At 45.1% G+C, this 12,750-nt stretch overlaps 2 protein-coding genes across 6 annotated transcripts; one reads left to right on the top strand and one right to left on the bottom strand.

Annotated features, from left to right (window-relative positions):
- Positions 1-505: 505 nt before the first annotated feature.
- On the bottom strand, positions 506-9,323 carry LOC143010145 (uncharacterized). 5 transcript variants are annotated; one of them, XM_076162345.1, is made up of 19 exons: positions 7,667-8,365; positions 6,344-7,265; positions 6,020-6,211; positions 5,268-5,793; positions 5,076-5,182; positions 4,960-4,985; positions 4,785-4,825; positions 4,612-4,659; positions 4,351-4,483; positions 3,938-4,097; positions 3,724-3,847; positions 3,602-3,633; positions 3,097-3,160; positions 2,904-2,941; positions 2,330-2,393; positions 1,523-1,621; positions 1,391-1,404; positions 1,089-1,122; positions 506-920 (listed from the first exon to the last, which is right to left on the bottom strand). In XM_076162345.1, the coding sequence occupies exons 1-19, from the start codon at positions 7,673-7,675 to the stop codon at positions 854-856; spliced, it is 2,700 nt and encodes an 899-aa protein (XP_076018460.1). In that variant the 5' UTR covers positions 7,676-8,365; the 3' UTR covers positions 506-853. The 5 variants fall into 5 exon arrangements, with proteins under 5 accessions (XP_076018460.1, XP_076018462.1, XP_076018458.1 ...); XM_076162347.1 differs by lacking the exon at positions 1,391-1,404; XM_076162343.1 differs by having other exon boundaries at positions 778-920; positions 1,391-1,621.
- Positions 8,443-12,382, top strand: c8a (complement component 8, alpha polypeptide). Its single transcript, XM_076162349.1, has 10 exons — positions 8,443-8,646; positions 8,759-8,864; positions 9,278-9,425; positions 9,556-9,703; positions 10,107-10,296; positions 10,386-10,568; positions 10,853-11,093; positions 11,190-11,321; positions 11,454-11,611; positions 11,964-12,382. Exons 1-10 carry the CDS (start codon positions 8,534-8,536, stop codon positions 12,261-12,263), a joined length of 1,719 nt encoding a protein of 572 aa, XP_076018464.1. The 5' UTR covers positions 8,443-8,533; the 3' UTR covers positions 12,264-12,382.
- Positions 12,383-12,750: the final 368 nt, after the last annotated feature.

Here is a 12,750-nt window from a genome sequence, read left to right as displayed (position 1 = left end):
TTTTGAAATACATTTGTACATTTGCATGAATTAATCAATCAATCGATAAAAATACGTACAAAGTGGTTGACCCCAAAGTTGACATGAGTTTCGGGAATTATTAAGTAATAGTCTTAGTTTAGTCTTCATAGTCTTGTTTCTGCCAAAGTAGTAAATGAGTCAACACTGTGGTTTCCAGCCATTAGTCTGTGGAACAACCAGCTGAAAACCCCGTGATGTAGGTCAATTCTAGTAAACTACTGTAAGGTGAGTAAATCCCCTACATCACTTCCAGACCTTCCTTGATTGGCACAGGCCTTTGATATTTCCATGACAAAGTTCTAAGCTGTTGAACTCAAATTAAATAGGACTTAAGCACGAGTACAATGTAAAGTGTCATGGTGAAGTGCTGACATATGAAACACGCCACGACATAAGGGAGGATCAGTTATTTATGGATGACCGTGTGTGAGGCTTCGCTCTGTTCCAGCCGTCTGCAGCCAATAAATACAACACGTGACAAAAGTCAATGAAAGACATTTATTTAGTTTAACACAGGAAGAAAAGAATATCCAAACAAAAGGACTTTATAATCACAAACACACGGTCAGATTTAAGCTACTACAAGTGAACATTTGAGTGTTTACATATTGTCAGTGCAATGATTCAATTTGTGCATTGTGAGGGGAAAAAAAAGTGAAAAAACATCCACATACATGACAAACTGAGCAGAGAGATGAATGCAGATTCTCCATAATACTTTAATACTCTCTTTTCCTCCCTTTTTGGGGCGGGACAGGGTTAACAAATATATACAAATCCATGGCTTATGAGTCTCAATGGCAGATACTCTTCATCCAAAAAAGATCTGCCATCAAAAGTCAGCGTACAGCGGCGGAGGAGGAAGAAGATCCAAGTCTGTGAAGTCAACTTCCTGGTCGCTGTCAAACAAAACAATCAGACAAACAATGAATCCTTGTCTCTGTCGTAAGAACTGCCAAAGAACACGGCGTGCTCGTCACGCACGTCTGGCAAAAACTACAAGGCGATACTCATCCGCCACAAGTGAAGCCAGTTGCTTGCGAGATGCGCATGCTGCCAACACTTACGGATAAGGAGGCTCCTCCACAGAACTCAAGAAGCCTGGGAGAAAGACAAGCAGATAGAAAACGTCACGTTATCGCCGAGCAGTCTGCTATCTGTCCAAACAGGGATTCCAAAGCTACAGGGATCACATGCACATTCCCCAGGAGCTTCTTTTTCCATTACGCCTAAGAGTGCAACCAGTGGCGAGACAGTAGTGTCCTTAAAAGTGAGCGAGTCGGCGGCGTCCTCCTTCACCGTTATCAGTGAGAGCGGCCCGAGTGGCGACGAGAGCGAAGTGGTGGATAAAGTTTGACTCTAGACTTACTTGGCGGCTCAGTACTTGGGCAGGAACAGATGGATGTTAGGGAAAGACATGTTGACACAGTTAACAGGATTATGGGCATGAATAGGACAAGTGAGAACTAAACACAACCATTGCCAAAAGAAAATGCTGTACTTTGTCGGGGTTGGTCCTCCACTCTCGCTGACATCGCTGAACTCCGTTTTGCCTTGTTGGAAGAAGATGGCGAGCTTCTGCAGGGCTTCATGTCGGGTCCTACAGCACGAGGACAAGCAATTAGTATGACTCAGGTACTAGAACAGGTACTTATGTTCAACCAGGGCCTACAGGGGGAGACAAACACCTGGAACGGCGCCGTCGTTCACGTTCACGTTTACGCACGCGCTTTAACTGTTGTAAAGAGTCCAAATGTCTGCGGAGGGAGCATCGCCGACTTAATTACATGGAGTTAGATGAGATGAAAAAGAACTTTATCTGTCCCGAGGGAAATTGTTGTTTTATGAACATTCTTTGCTCGTGCATCATCAACCCGAGCCTGATAAAGAAGAGATGAAGACATAATCGCCAATGTCTGTGCAATAGATACATGTACAGACTATCCACTTTACTTTACACTCTAATAAAGCAGAAACAAGACAAATCCCATCTTTAGAATCAAGCAGGGCCCAAATATTCTGCATTCTCACTTCCACTAAAGCCCCAAAACATGGATCATATTAGCAGTCAAGTATCAGATTTCCTTATTTCCTGTCTTAAATATTTGACCAATTTCCTTGACAGCTTCATCTAAACACGTCACACAACACCTGGAGCGCATTTGGGTTTCTCTAAACCAGCGTCCGCCGACAGAACGCAAACATAAGCGCGTTGTTCGTACGTGCACGCCGGTCCGCCACGCCGCCTCGCTCATTGTCGACATCCCTATCTGCTGTAACACCTGTGTGTGTCTGAGCGTTGTCTTACAGTGTGTTAGGGTCCTCCAGGTTGGCGTCGCTGAGCGTGTGCTGGGCGCTGGCGTGGCCGCCTGCTGTCAGAGTGAACACATGAAGGGTGATGAATGGGCTTACAAGGACAGGAAACACACTTCTGCCAACGCTGAAGATTGTTTGCCAACGTCCAAAGCATGCGTTTCTGTACACATTTGACTCGACTATAGTTTATAGTAACAACGCAATAGGCACAAAATAAACATTGCCATCTTCTTCCTTGCTCTTAAAAACCTAAACATAGCAACTACAATACTCACACCAATCTGTACAAACCTTAATAAAACAATTTCATCAAAAAAAAAACATCACAAACTTTCTAAGCTATCCTGCCGTCACACAATCAGAGGCAATCACATGATCTCCTTGGCGGCGGGGGGGCAAGGAGGGGAGGAAGCGAAACGCCGTCTGCCGCTGCCATATGTTGATGGTTGACAAGACGACCGCAGGCGGAGCTTATGGGTCCTTTAAACCAGAAGTCTGGCGGCAAACAAGGCGTCTTGTCTTTTCGTGCTCGCCGCTACAAAGAAGTGAACGGAAGTCGTACTCACACAGATCAGGCACGGACACGGACGGCTGGAGGAAGCTTCTACACAGAGAGGAGAGAGAAAATAATTAAGTTAGCCTCACAAACGCCACAATGTCTCTCTTTTGGTCGGTAATGGTTTCTATGATTACGCTGCTGATCTATAAGCTATTTGGAGACAATGATCAATAAGACGAAGAGGAGGCGACTTGTCTTACTGGCTTTCGGTGGAAGGTGAGAGGGTCTCGTCTTCACAGGCCCACTCCTCACTGTCGTCTGTGACTGGAGGGGGGGGGGGGGGAGACACACATCAGTGTGATTAAATGCAGCGCCCGTCTGTGTGTGTGTGTGTGCTGCTGAGAGATGTTCGGCAGGATCGCAGCGAAAACAGGAGGCCGACATGGAATGTCTTCGCAATCGTGAAACAACACCAGCAGATGACTCTCGCTCCGGCCTATTTAAGCTATACACACACACACACGCAACAGCCCATGTGTGCGAGTGTTTGGGCTGATTTCAAACCTCTGTTCCTCTGCGGTCTGTCAGTCAATATATCCATACATTATGTCCGCCTGCACTCTCGTGTGTGTTGTGCGTTTAGGGAGGCTACGACAACATGAACAAGCTTGTGGCTGCCAATCTCACCATAGCAACCACACCACCATACACTGCATTATCTCACACCTAATACACACACTTTGGGAAGACGTGATTCACACTTACAGCTGCTGGTAAGCACCGGGTGGCTGGAGGATCTGCAACACAAAAGCAAACACTTGAGGGACTGACGGCGACACACTGCTGAAGCAAGCTGGCCGGCCCTGTCCTCCCCGGCTCCGGCGTACCTGCTCCCTATGCTGATCGTGTCGCCCTCCAGGTTGCCTCCTCTCCCGGCCGCTTGGGCCTTCTTGCCGAGCTCCAGCATCTCCTTGATGTTCAGCTCCACGTTCATCACGGAGATGTAACCGTCTGCAGAAGACAAAATCGGGGGGAAATGAACACCCGAAACCCGTAACATACACTGATGTCATACATGTAACCGTATTCTCATGCACTCACACTTATGGTTGGCGTCTCGAGCCAACCATTTGCCTTTGGGGCAGTTGGTGGTGCGGATGATGCTGACCGTGTCACCGTTCTTCACCGGCAGGTCGTTCTTGCGGACTTTGTTAGCCACCATCACCTTGGCGTGGTACATGGCCTCCTCCTCGCCGGTCACCTACACGGGCAGATCTCAACAGTGAGCCATCGGAGGCTGTGGTTTACATTTATTAGCAGGGTGCTCATGTGCTTTTTACCCAATTTACTGAAGTAATTTTCCATTTAATCTCCCTGTTGGAGGCTTCTTATAAACCGCACTTTGATAATTCACTGGAAAAGATTGCTTTTGCTCAATTTTAGCTTCTGATAATGTTGACTGGATGAGTAAAGCACTTTGATAATCATTCTCCTCAGTAAAACGATGTACTTACCTTGAACTTCTTTCTCATTTCATTTCCCTTCTTCTCCCTCTCCTTCTGCTCCTTCCTCTCCCTGTCCAGTCGCTGCTTTTCCTTCTTTCTCTGCTCTTTATGGTCGACGCCATCCGGGCTTTGGTGATCCTTACTGGAAACAAGTGGGATTGACGAGTAACAAAGAGGAAAATCGTATAATTCAAGCAGCAGATGATCACGTATGACATATTAAGACATGTGATGGGGCTTGAGAGGTGAGAGAGGTGAGACAGACAGTACCTATGGGCGTGATTGTGGGGGAAGTGATTGTGTTCTCCTGGTATGGCCCTGCAACGTGTTTACCACAGCAAAACACAGAAAAAAAAAATCAGTGGTCGCTTCTCATCTGGAGGAAATCCGTGTGAAAAGATACAAAACAGGACTTCCATCTTTGAAAAAAAAAGGGGACATACCATGGATTCCGGGGCCACATGTTGAGACGCGCCTCTTCTTTCTGGAAATAAACACAGAATAGTTCTGATTGAACGCAGACGATCGTTAACCGCCGTGCAGATTTGACCGCGGAGCTGACCGACGTTTGATTACTCAGAGGGTTAATGGAGAGGTTCAAAGTGAAGTGTACGTTACCACAGGATGGTTGTCGGCGTTTGAATCTGTAAGAGATCATTGATGGGAGTTAAAGGGCTGGATCGGTGAGGATTGTGAGGTCTCTTATCTTTAACAGGAAACAGTTTCATTCTTACTCCATAGTCCACCTTTACGCTTCCTTGAGTTCTGCTTGATGACTTTGTTAATGCTGTCGACGTCCTCGTAAACGTTATCGCACGCTTCATAGTAGCTGTCCTGTTCGCTGGGATGGAGGGGAGCAGTAGACTTGTCAAAACGGGAAACGTGAAGTGAACAAACTTAAAAGTGCGTGATCGTGAGCGTCTCACCTTGGATCCGTTTGAACGCCGTCGTTCATTGCCGCTTGGTTACCGAGGTCGGCTTCCTCTGCCAGGGAACCGGGCTCAGCAGGGTCCAGATCAGCCTCATCAGCCGGAGGGTGAGGGAGATGAGCTCCGAACCCATCCCCTCTCTGAGACCAAGGCTCCGGGATCTCTGACAGCTTTGGCGGGTCGGGGAACTCGTCTGGATCCAGAGGTGCGATGCTGTAGTTGCTGAGCGTGGCGTCATAGAGCTGGGAGGATGTGGCCGGGGCGAAGTCGTACCCCGACAAATCGTGCTGGAGATCTTCGAGTTCTAAAATTTCAAAGTCGGGCGGTGCGGGGAAGTCAAAGCTGACTAAATCCAACGCCTCCACCTCTAAGGACCCCAGATCAACAGTTTCCCCCTCTGCAGGCTCAACCTCCAAATTCTCAAAGTCTGGAAACTCCGGAGCGTCCAGAACCGGGTTGGAAATGGACGGGTGCTCAATCTCTGGCTCTTCGAGCGCTGCCTGACTGGAGCTTGGTGACACCTCTGCAAAAAGAAAGGCTAAATCAGCATTCGGGATAAATGTTCAACCGCATAAGTAGGCGGTGTACGACTCACAGCAGGGATCAGACACAGCCACTGATGTCCAAGTCAAATAAATATTAAACTCGCCTGCTTTCAGAAAAATGTTTTCAGTCTGTCTGTGGTCACAAAGCTTGGCAAAGGGGGAAAGAAAACAATGTGGAAAGAAAATGAAAGCGACTTAACATACCAGGGGGTGTGGGGAGTGTGTAACAGCTGAGATCCACTCTTGGAGGTCTGGGGGGCTTTGATGGCACCTGCCCCACTGAGCCCGGGTCAGGTAGAGGTTGCTTTAGAGGACCAGCAGGTTGGAAGGCTTCAGCCGTCTGGACAGAATGAGGTTCAAGCTTATCCTTGCCAACCTTCTTATCCAATGCAGACTCTAGCCATGGAGAACACAATAAAGGAGATGAATCAGCAAGTTAGAGATGTTTTAATGAATACGCGCCAAACATATCAGGTTGTGATGAGGCTAGAAGTGATCATTCTTGTGGGAAAATGAGGAATAACTTACTGCGTGACAAGGTGTTGGCTTTGAAGAAGGGCCGGGCAGAAATACAAGCGAGGTGAGGGAGACAGACAGGTGGGGGAACGGGGATATCACACTCAAAAGTCCCGCTGTCCTTTAGCGACGAGGGAGGCGGCATGTCCGGGGAGGCGCAGTCAGGGGAACGCAAACTCTTGGTTTTGGTGGAGATCAGAAACTGCCGGCACGAAAACTTCTTCTTGGCTCTCTCCAAAGTGCTAACGAAGCGGTTCTCCGAGTCCCCGCTTGTGTCCGCAGAGGGAGGGGTCAGCATGACGCCCGGGCTGGAAGGGGAACACTCACTTTGGGGTGAAGTGGCACCTTCTGTGTTACGTCCTTCCAGAGAGGACAACTCCCCCGGAGCACTAGAAGGTCTGTTAGTCAGATCAGCATACGTGGGCTCGTCTCGATTCTCCGCACTCACCTTTGACACTTTACTTGACTTGAAGGGAAGAAGCAAACCCTTCTTCTTCATTTTTATTTGGGACAGAACTTCCTTTGGAGGCTCCGATTCTGGTTTGTGTTCTTTGTTTGCTGGTAATTCTGTCTTCCGCGGTTTTACAGGTGGGCCAGGAAGAACCAGAGGCAGGTGCAGGTCTTTGAGGGCCTGCCTTGCGGCGCTGCCTCCATTACCAAGATGAGACGAGGGGGAAATTTGTCTTGGTTGCGGAGGAAAGGAGTGCGGGCGCCTACCCCCAGATGCCCGCAACCCATCCCGGGTGATGACCCCGGGACCTGGTGTCTTGTTTTCTGCGGCAACATTAACGCCGCTGACCACAGGAGGAGGAGGAGGAGGAGGAGGAAAGTGTTTGGGCTTCTCTGCAACAGCTGGCCGGCTGGCTTTAGCTTGAGCCAGCATAGCTTCCTCCTGAAACTTGGCCCTCAGGGCTTTGAAGTTGACTGGTCCCTCCTTCAAAACATAAAAATAAAATTGTCATAAACCAATGGGAAATGGCTGCAATTCTCACAGGAAACAGAACATTCATTTCAAGCAACAGTGTGATATTCAGCACATTTTAAATGAAGTGTAAATCTCATGTGTATGGAGAGAAGTGAGAGGATGTAAGTTAAATATTGATATGATTAAATTGTGAAGGTAATTTCAAATAAATCAAAGATCATATGCAGTTATCATGGCAGGGTGGTGATCTTAACCTTGTGTTTTAGGAGGGTAACCAGCACATTTAACCCAGGGACAACAATGTATTTGGTGTTTATTAATCCAGAGCACAGCAGTTAAGCTAGTATTGCATGGCAAGCCCTTCTAGCCTGAATGCAAAAACTAAATGAACAAAATCAATAAAACTTTACCTCTTCCATTGTAGCTCGTTTTGCTCATCACGGGCATTCATGCGACTGTTTGTCGCATTTAAAAAGCGTTTAGTTATATCAACTAACGCCAAATGAACGCGCCGAAGACTATAGCAAACAATTCAAAGCCGCCGCCGCCGCCGCGAGACGCACCTGCGTGCTGCTCGTGACCTGCTGCGTGGAGTGCGTGCGCGTTCACGTGTGAGCTCAAACAGGAAGCTGAATTTGTTGAAGGATTCTGCACTGGAAACTCAAAATAATGTGTTGGACAAATGCAAATTGTGTTTTTAATATTCGTCATCTTTTGATGCACTATGGCTCCATTACGTAACACACAAGGAGTCTTGGTCCAGATAAATTCTCAGTGATACAAAGGGCTTATTTACTTTGTTAACTATGTTTAATTAAAATCTTTACAGAATATGAATAAACATAATACAAAATCGGTCCTTTTAAAGTAAAATTATTTTACATTAACATATGTTTGTTCAACTCTACCTACTTATTTATTATGTATTTAGTTTGTTCTGGCAACATAAATAGATTTTAAAAAGCAACAAAGAAAAAGATAAGATCAGATTGATAATTGTTGTTACATATATCTAGTTTGTTTTTGTGTGTTTGTCTGTGTTGGTGTGGTAAAACGGTAGTTCTGAGTGGATTAGTGTTTGATGAGATGGGGGTTGGGATTCGGGGTCAGATTGTTGCACGAAAAAAGATTTTCCCGACTGTGGTAAGAACATGTTTACTCTTGATCAATCATTCACCGTGGGTTGTCTGTCTGTATTGTAGAAGCCCCTATACAATGAGAAGAGCTATTTTATGATGTCGCATTTTCATTTCTAGGACTATCAACTCATCTTCAACATGAGAATAATAATTCAATCAGTCTTGGTCGTATGCACAGTGTATGTGCTGTTTATAGGCCTCGGAACAAATGTGAGTGCATTCAAAAACCCGGGGACAACTGCTGATAACAGGTACAGTGTTTATCGCTTCATTACCTTTTACATTTACTTGATAACAGTCATTTAATACGCCCCATCTATGATAACTAGTAAACTATGAATATCTATTAAATTTGGTTATCAGTAAGGCTTCTACGAGGAGAACCAGAGCTGTAAGACCAGTGCCCATCAACTGTAAACTGGGAAGATGGTCATCTTGGACTCCTTGTAACTCCTGCACAGACAGAAAGGTATATGTGTTGTCCCATTCTTAATCAAAATACATACATTAGTAATTCCCTGATACTTGCAGTGGCTTTGTACAGGACATATGCCAATGCAGAAAACTGATATCTCTCTGTCAGACTCTCTCTCTCTCCAAAAACTGCAGCACCCCTGCTTTATGAATTTGGATAAAAAGTAGGATTTTCTAGCTTTTGACCCAAATAGACAACTCATACATTCATGTGTATTATATTGACTCTTGCAAATACATATCCACCTACATCCTCAATCTGATTCCTTAAAGTCATCTTATATAAGTGAATATTATACCATACACTGCTTGTTCTACATGAATAACACCGCTCAAGGCATAAGAGGCGGTGATGTTTTCATTTATTTCATCATTTCAACTGCTCACCTTTTGCTTTTTATGTGTCAGTTCCGTTTCAGAGAGTTGGAGAAGCCCTCGCAGTTTGGTGGGTCTCAGTGCTTTGAGACATTGTGGGACAAGCTTGCATGTCCAGTAGCTACTGCAGTTTGCCTGGAGCCAGATTACTGTGGAGAGCACTTCACCTGCAATGAAACAGGTTAAGTCGGATCAAGACCTACACCTACACCTGCACTTCTCCTCAAGATAACTAACTGAGGTCCTTCCTCTGTTGTGTATATGTGTGGGTACATATGTGGGCACATAAATCAAAGTTTCCTTCTTTTCAGGCCGTTGCATCAGCCAGTCCCTCCGGTGCAATGGAGAGTTCGATTGTGAAGATTTCTCCGATGAGGATTTCTGCCAAAATATCAACCACAGAAACGACAAGTGCTCCACCTTCATCCCAATCCCCGGTGCCCAAAGTGGGACTCAGGGGTAAACATTTCACCGCAATCTTTTCTTTTGTCACTTTATGGTCTGCAAGTAGACCAGTGACGGTGAAACTGATGCAAAGCTATGATGCATTGCAAAGCCATTACAAGTACAGCTGGAGTAATCAGTACAGCAAATACGCACATTTATCATCAACACATCCACATTACACAAAGCAACAGCGGGCCAATTAAATTGTTAAACTACGAACGAGAAAAATTCATTATGTGTAGGTTGGTAAATTGCTTTGAAGCCTTGAGCCTGTAGGTCCCAGTGCATCATTATACAGTGCGCATAATTTCAATAGTCACTCCATTTCATCATTATTTACTTGGCCTGACAGATGTCTCATTTAATCTTTATGCTCTGATTTAATGTCTAATTTGAAGTGTTGTACTTTTCTTAGGTATAACGTCTTGACAGGAGAATTTATGGATCATGTTCTTGATGCAAACTACTTTGGCGGACAGTGTGAATATGTCTATAATGGTGACTGGAGAAAACTCAACTATGACTCATTCTGCGAGAACCTACATTACAATGACGAAGAGAAAAACTACCGAAAACCATATAACTACCATACCTACCGCTTTGTGGTATTGTAAAATTACATGTTTCTCCATGCAAACTAATACAGTTAAAGGTCTGGTGGAGACATCTTGAAAGAAACTTTCAAATGTTACAGGCTCAAGCGACTTCAGAGGGGACGCAAGAATACTACGAAGACATGGTGAAACTGCTGAACGCAAGGAAAACTGAGAGCTCATTCAATGCCGGTGTCACAGTGGGCATCTATATTTTCGAAGGCGGACTTCATGGGGGTAAAGAAACCTCGTTTCTCACCAACATAACCCAACATAAAAGCCAGGTAAAGTGGGTTTCTCTCTAGATATTCACTGGCTTACATGAGAGACAAATACAATTCAACAATCATTCGTTGTCTGGCAATTTAAATTCACACATATTTGATTATTAGGTCAAAGAAAGCAAAGCAACTAAACCCGGATGAACAGTTTTCAAACTTTCTGAACAAAAGTGTAAACAGGCTTATTTCCCTTGCTGTGTTTACTTCTGGATGGGAAAGAACTGCCATGATTATTTGACAGAAACTGTTCTGTATGACTGTAAAATATGTTTTGCTTTGGCCCTCAGGACTCAGGCTTTGTTAGGCTTTACTCCAAAGTACAAACCGCTCGGTTCAAGATGAGAAGTGATAAGTTGATGCTTCATGAAGATTTCTACATGTCAGTCATGGAACTCCCAGAGGAATATGACTTTGGGATGTACTCCCGCTTCTTCAACACGTTTGGCACTCATTACGTCACCGAAGGGACGATGGGAGGGACTCTGGAATACATCGTTGTTGTCAGCAAAAGAATGATGGCAAATTCGGGTACCGTGACCTATTTTTATAACAATGACAGTCCATTTCCTCTTTTGGTTTGCTGGTGAATAATGTTGTCCTCTTGTGCTTGTTGACTCATTACAGATATTCAGGGTAAAGATGTCGGCAGATGCTTTGGCGGCTCTATTGGTTTAGCCAAACCGATGGGCAGCAATGTACAGGTAGATTTCTCACTGAGCGGGCAAAGATGCAAAAAAACTGGACAGTATTCCCAAGGTGAGATGGTAAACCAATGACCAGACATCATTTCTAACAATAGCACCTGTTTGCAATTATTTGATAGTAGAAGTAAACTGTTATTTGAACTGTTATATTGAATGTGAGTTTTTATTTTTTGCTTACACATAGGTGGTGAATCAAGTTTAGTTTCCGTTCAAGATATCATCACTCTGGTGAATGGGGGAATCGCAGACAGCAGCAGTGGCCTGTTGGCTATCAGGAGCCCTGAAACCTATAGGAAATGGGGAGCAACCCTCAAATACAACCCATCACTCATTGATTATGAGGTGACATAACATATTGAAAGAGGCCCTTTTACATAGAATGAAGAGGTACTGGAGAAATCGGCTGCCTGGGTGATGTCTGACGTCTTTGCTCGTGCTTTTAGGGCAAGGAATTCCAGTATTTTAAAGCGAAAGAACCAAGGCACTCAAGTGGGATTGAAACCCTACTCGAGGCTTTTTACATAATTTAATATGAAAGAATAACATGATTTTGCCTAAAATGGCATTTGTGCTTATGCCACTCACTCACTCTACTTTTGTTGCCTTTACCCATGTTTCATCCATTAACATTCCTCTTGCTTTTACCCCCGACTCTCCCTCCCCCTGTTTCTGCTCTTCCTCCCCCCTGAACCAGATCATGCCCATCTATGAGCTATTGCGTCTCAGCACGTCTGCTGACCATCTTGGTGCGAGATTGGCCAACATGCAGAGGGCCTGGGATGAATATCTGGTACAGTTTAACTCCTGTCGATGCGGCCCGTGCATGCACAATGCCATCCCCGCCCTCATCGGTACATCCTGCACCTGCATCTGCAAGTCAGGGTACCAAGGAGCAGCCTGTGAAGAGACTCTCAGAATAGGTAATGAATGGTTTTTGCAATGGGCTATAGTTTTGTATTGTAATTATTCAGCAATCCCATACTACAGCAGATAAAGCTAAGAAATTACAGCTGTCAGCTAAATCTTTCAGAGTAAAAACTGCATAAATTTCCCACTGAAAAACAGAAGGGACACCAACAATTAGAACCACACATTAATAAATAGATCAGTCAACCTGCTCACAAAAAGTGCAAACCTTTGTTGTGCATGTCTTCATTCATTACCCTCAGGTCAGAGGATAGATTGAGGGGCTGGCCTTTACCAAGTGCCTTTGATTTTAGGCAGAATGTCTTAAAATATTTCTTCCGCTTATTTTAGATTTTTTGTTATTATTTCTCTTTTCACTCAACAGCCCAGTCAGATGGGTCATGGTCCTGCTGGGGGGCTTGGTCATCGTGTGCATCGGGGAGGAAGACTCGGACGAGGGCCTGTAATAATCCGGCGCCAGAGGGAGGTGGAATCACCTGCCTGGGTTCCCCTTCACATTCTCAACGCTGTTAACGTTTCTCTCCAGAAGAACAATGCTCGCGATGAGCTTCCCT

Source organism: Genypterus blacodes, unplaced genomic scaffold, assembly GCF_046128005.1.
Source record: "Genypterus blacodes isolate CSIRO-AG114 ecotype Tasmania unplaced genomic scaffold, CSIRO-AGI_Gbla_v1 ptg000120l_1, whole genome shotgun sequence".
Taxonomy (NCBI): domain Eukaryota; kingdom Metazoa; phylum Chordata; class Actinopteri; order Ophidiiformes; family Ophidiidae; genus Genypterus; species Genypterus blacodes.
Note: the sequence above shows the minus strand (reverse complement) of the source record. Positions and strands in the feature narration are given on the sequence as shown.

What these genes read in the sequence shown, in the direction of transcription:
- LOC143010145 (XM_076162343.1), bottom strand. An exon ending in AGCCAACACCTTGTCACGCA is followed by an intron (nt 6,212 to 6,343) that starts GTAAGTTATTCC and finishes CTCCATGGCTAG; the next exon opens with AGTCTGCATTGGATAAGAAG. An exon ending in ATGTGGCCCCGGAATCCATG is followed by an intron (nt 4,660 to 4,784) that starts GTATGTCCCCTT and finishes AACACGTTGCAG; the next exon opens with GGCCATACCAGGAGAACACA.
- c8a (XM_076162349.1), top strand. Translation starts at nt 8,534, where the DNA reads ATGAGAATAATAATTCAATCAGTCTTGGTCGTATGCACAGTGTATGTG. An exon ending in TAACCCAACATAAAAGCCAG is followed by an intron (nt 10,569 to 10,852) that starts GTAAAGTGGGTT and finishes TTTGGCCCTCAG; the next exon opens with GACTCAGGCTTTGTTAGGCT. An exon ending in AACTGGACAGTATTCCCAAG is followed by an intron (nt 11,322 to 11,453) that starts GTGAGATGGTAA and finishes GCTTACACATAG; the next exon opens with GTGGTGAATCAAGTTTAGTT.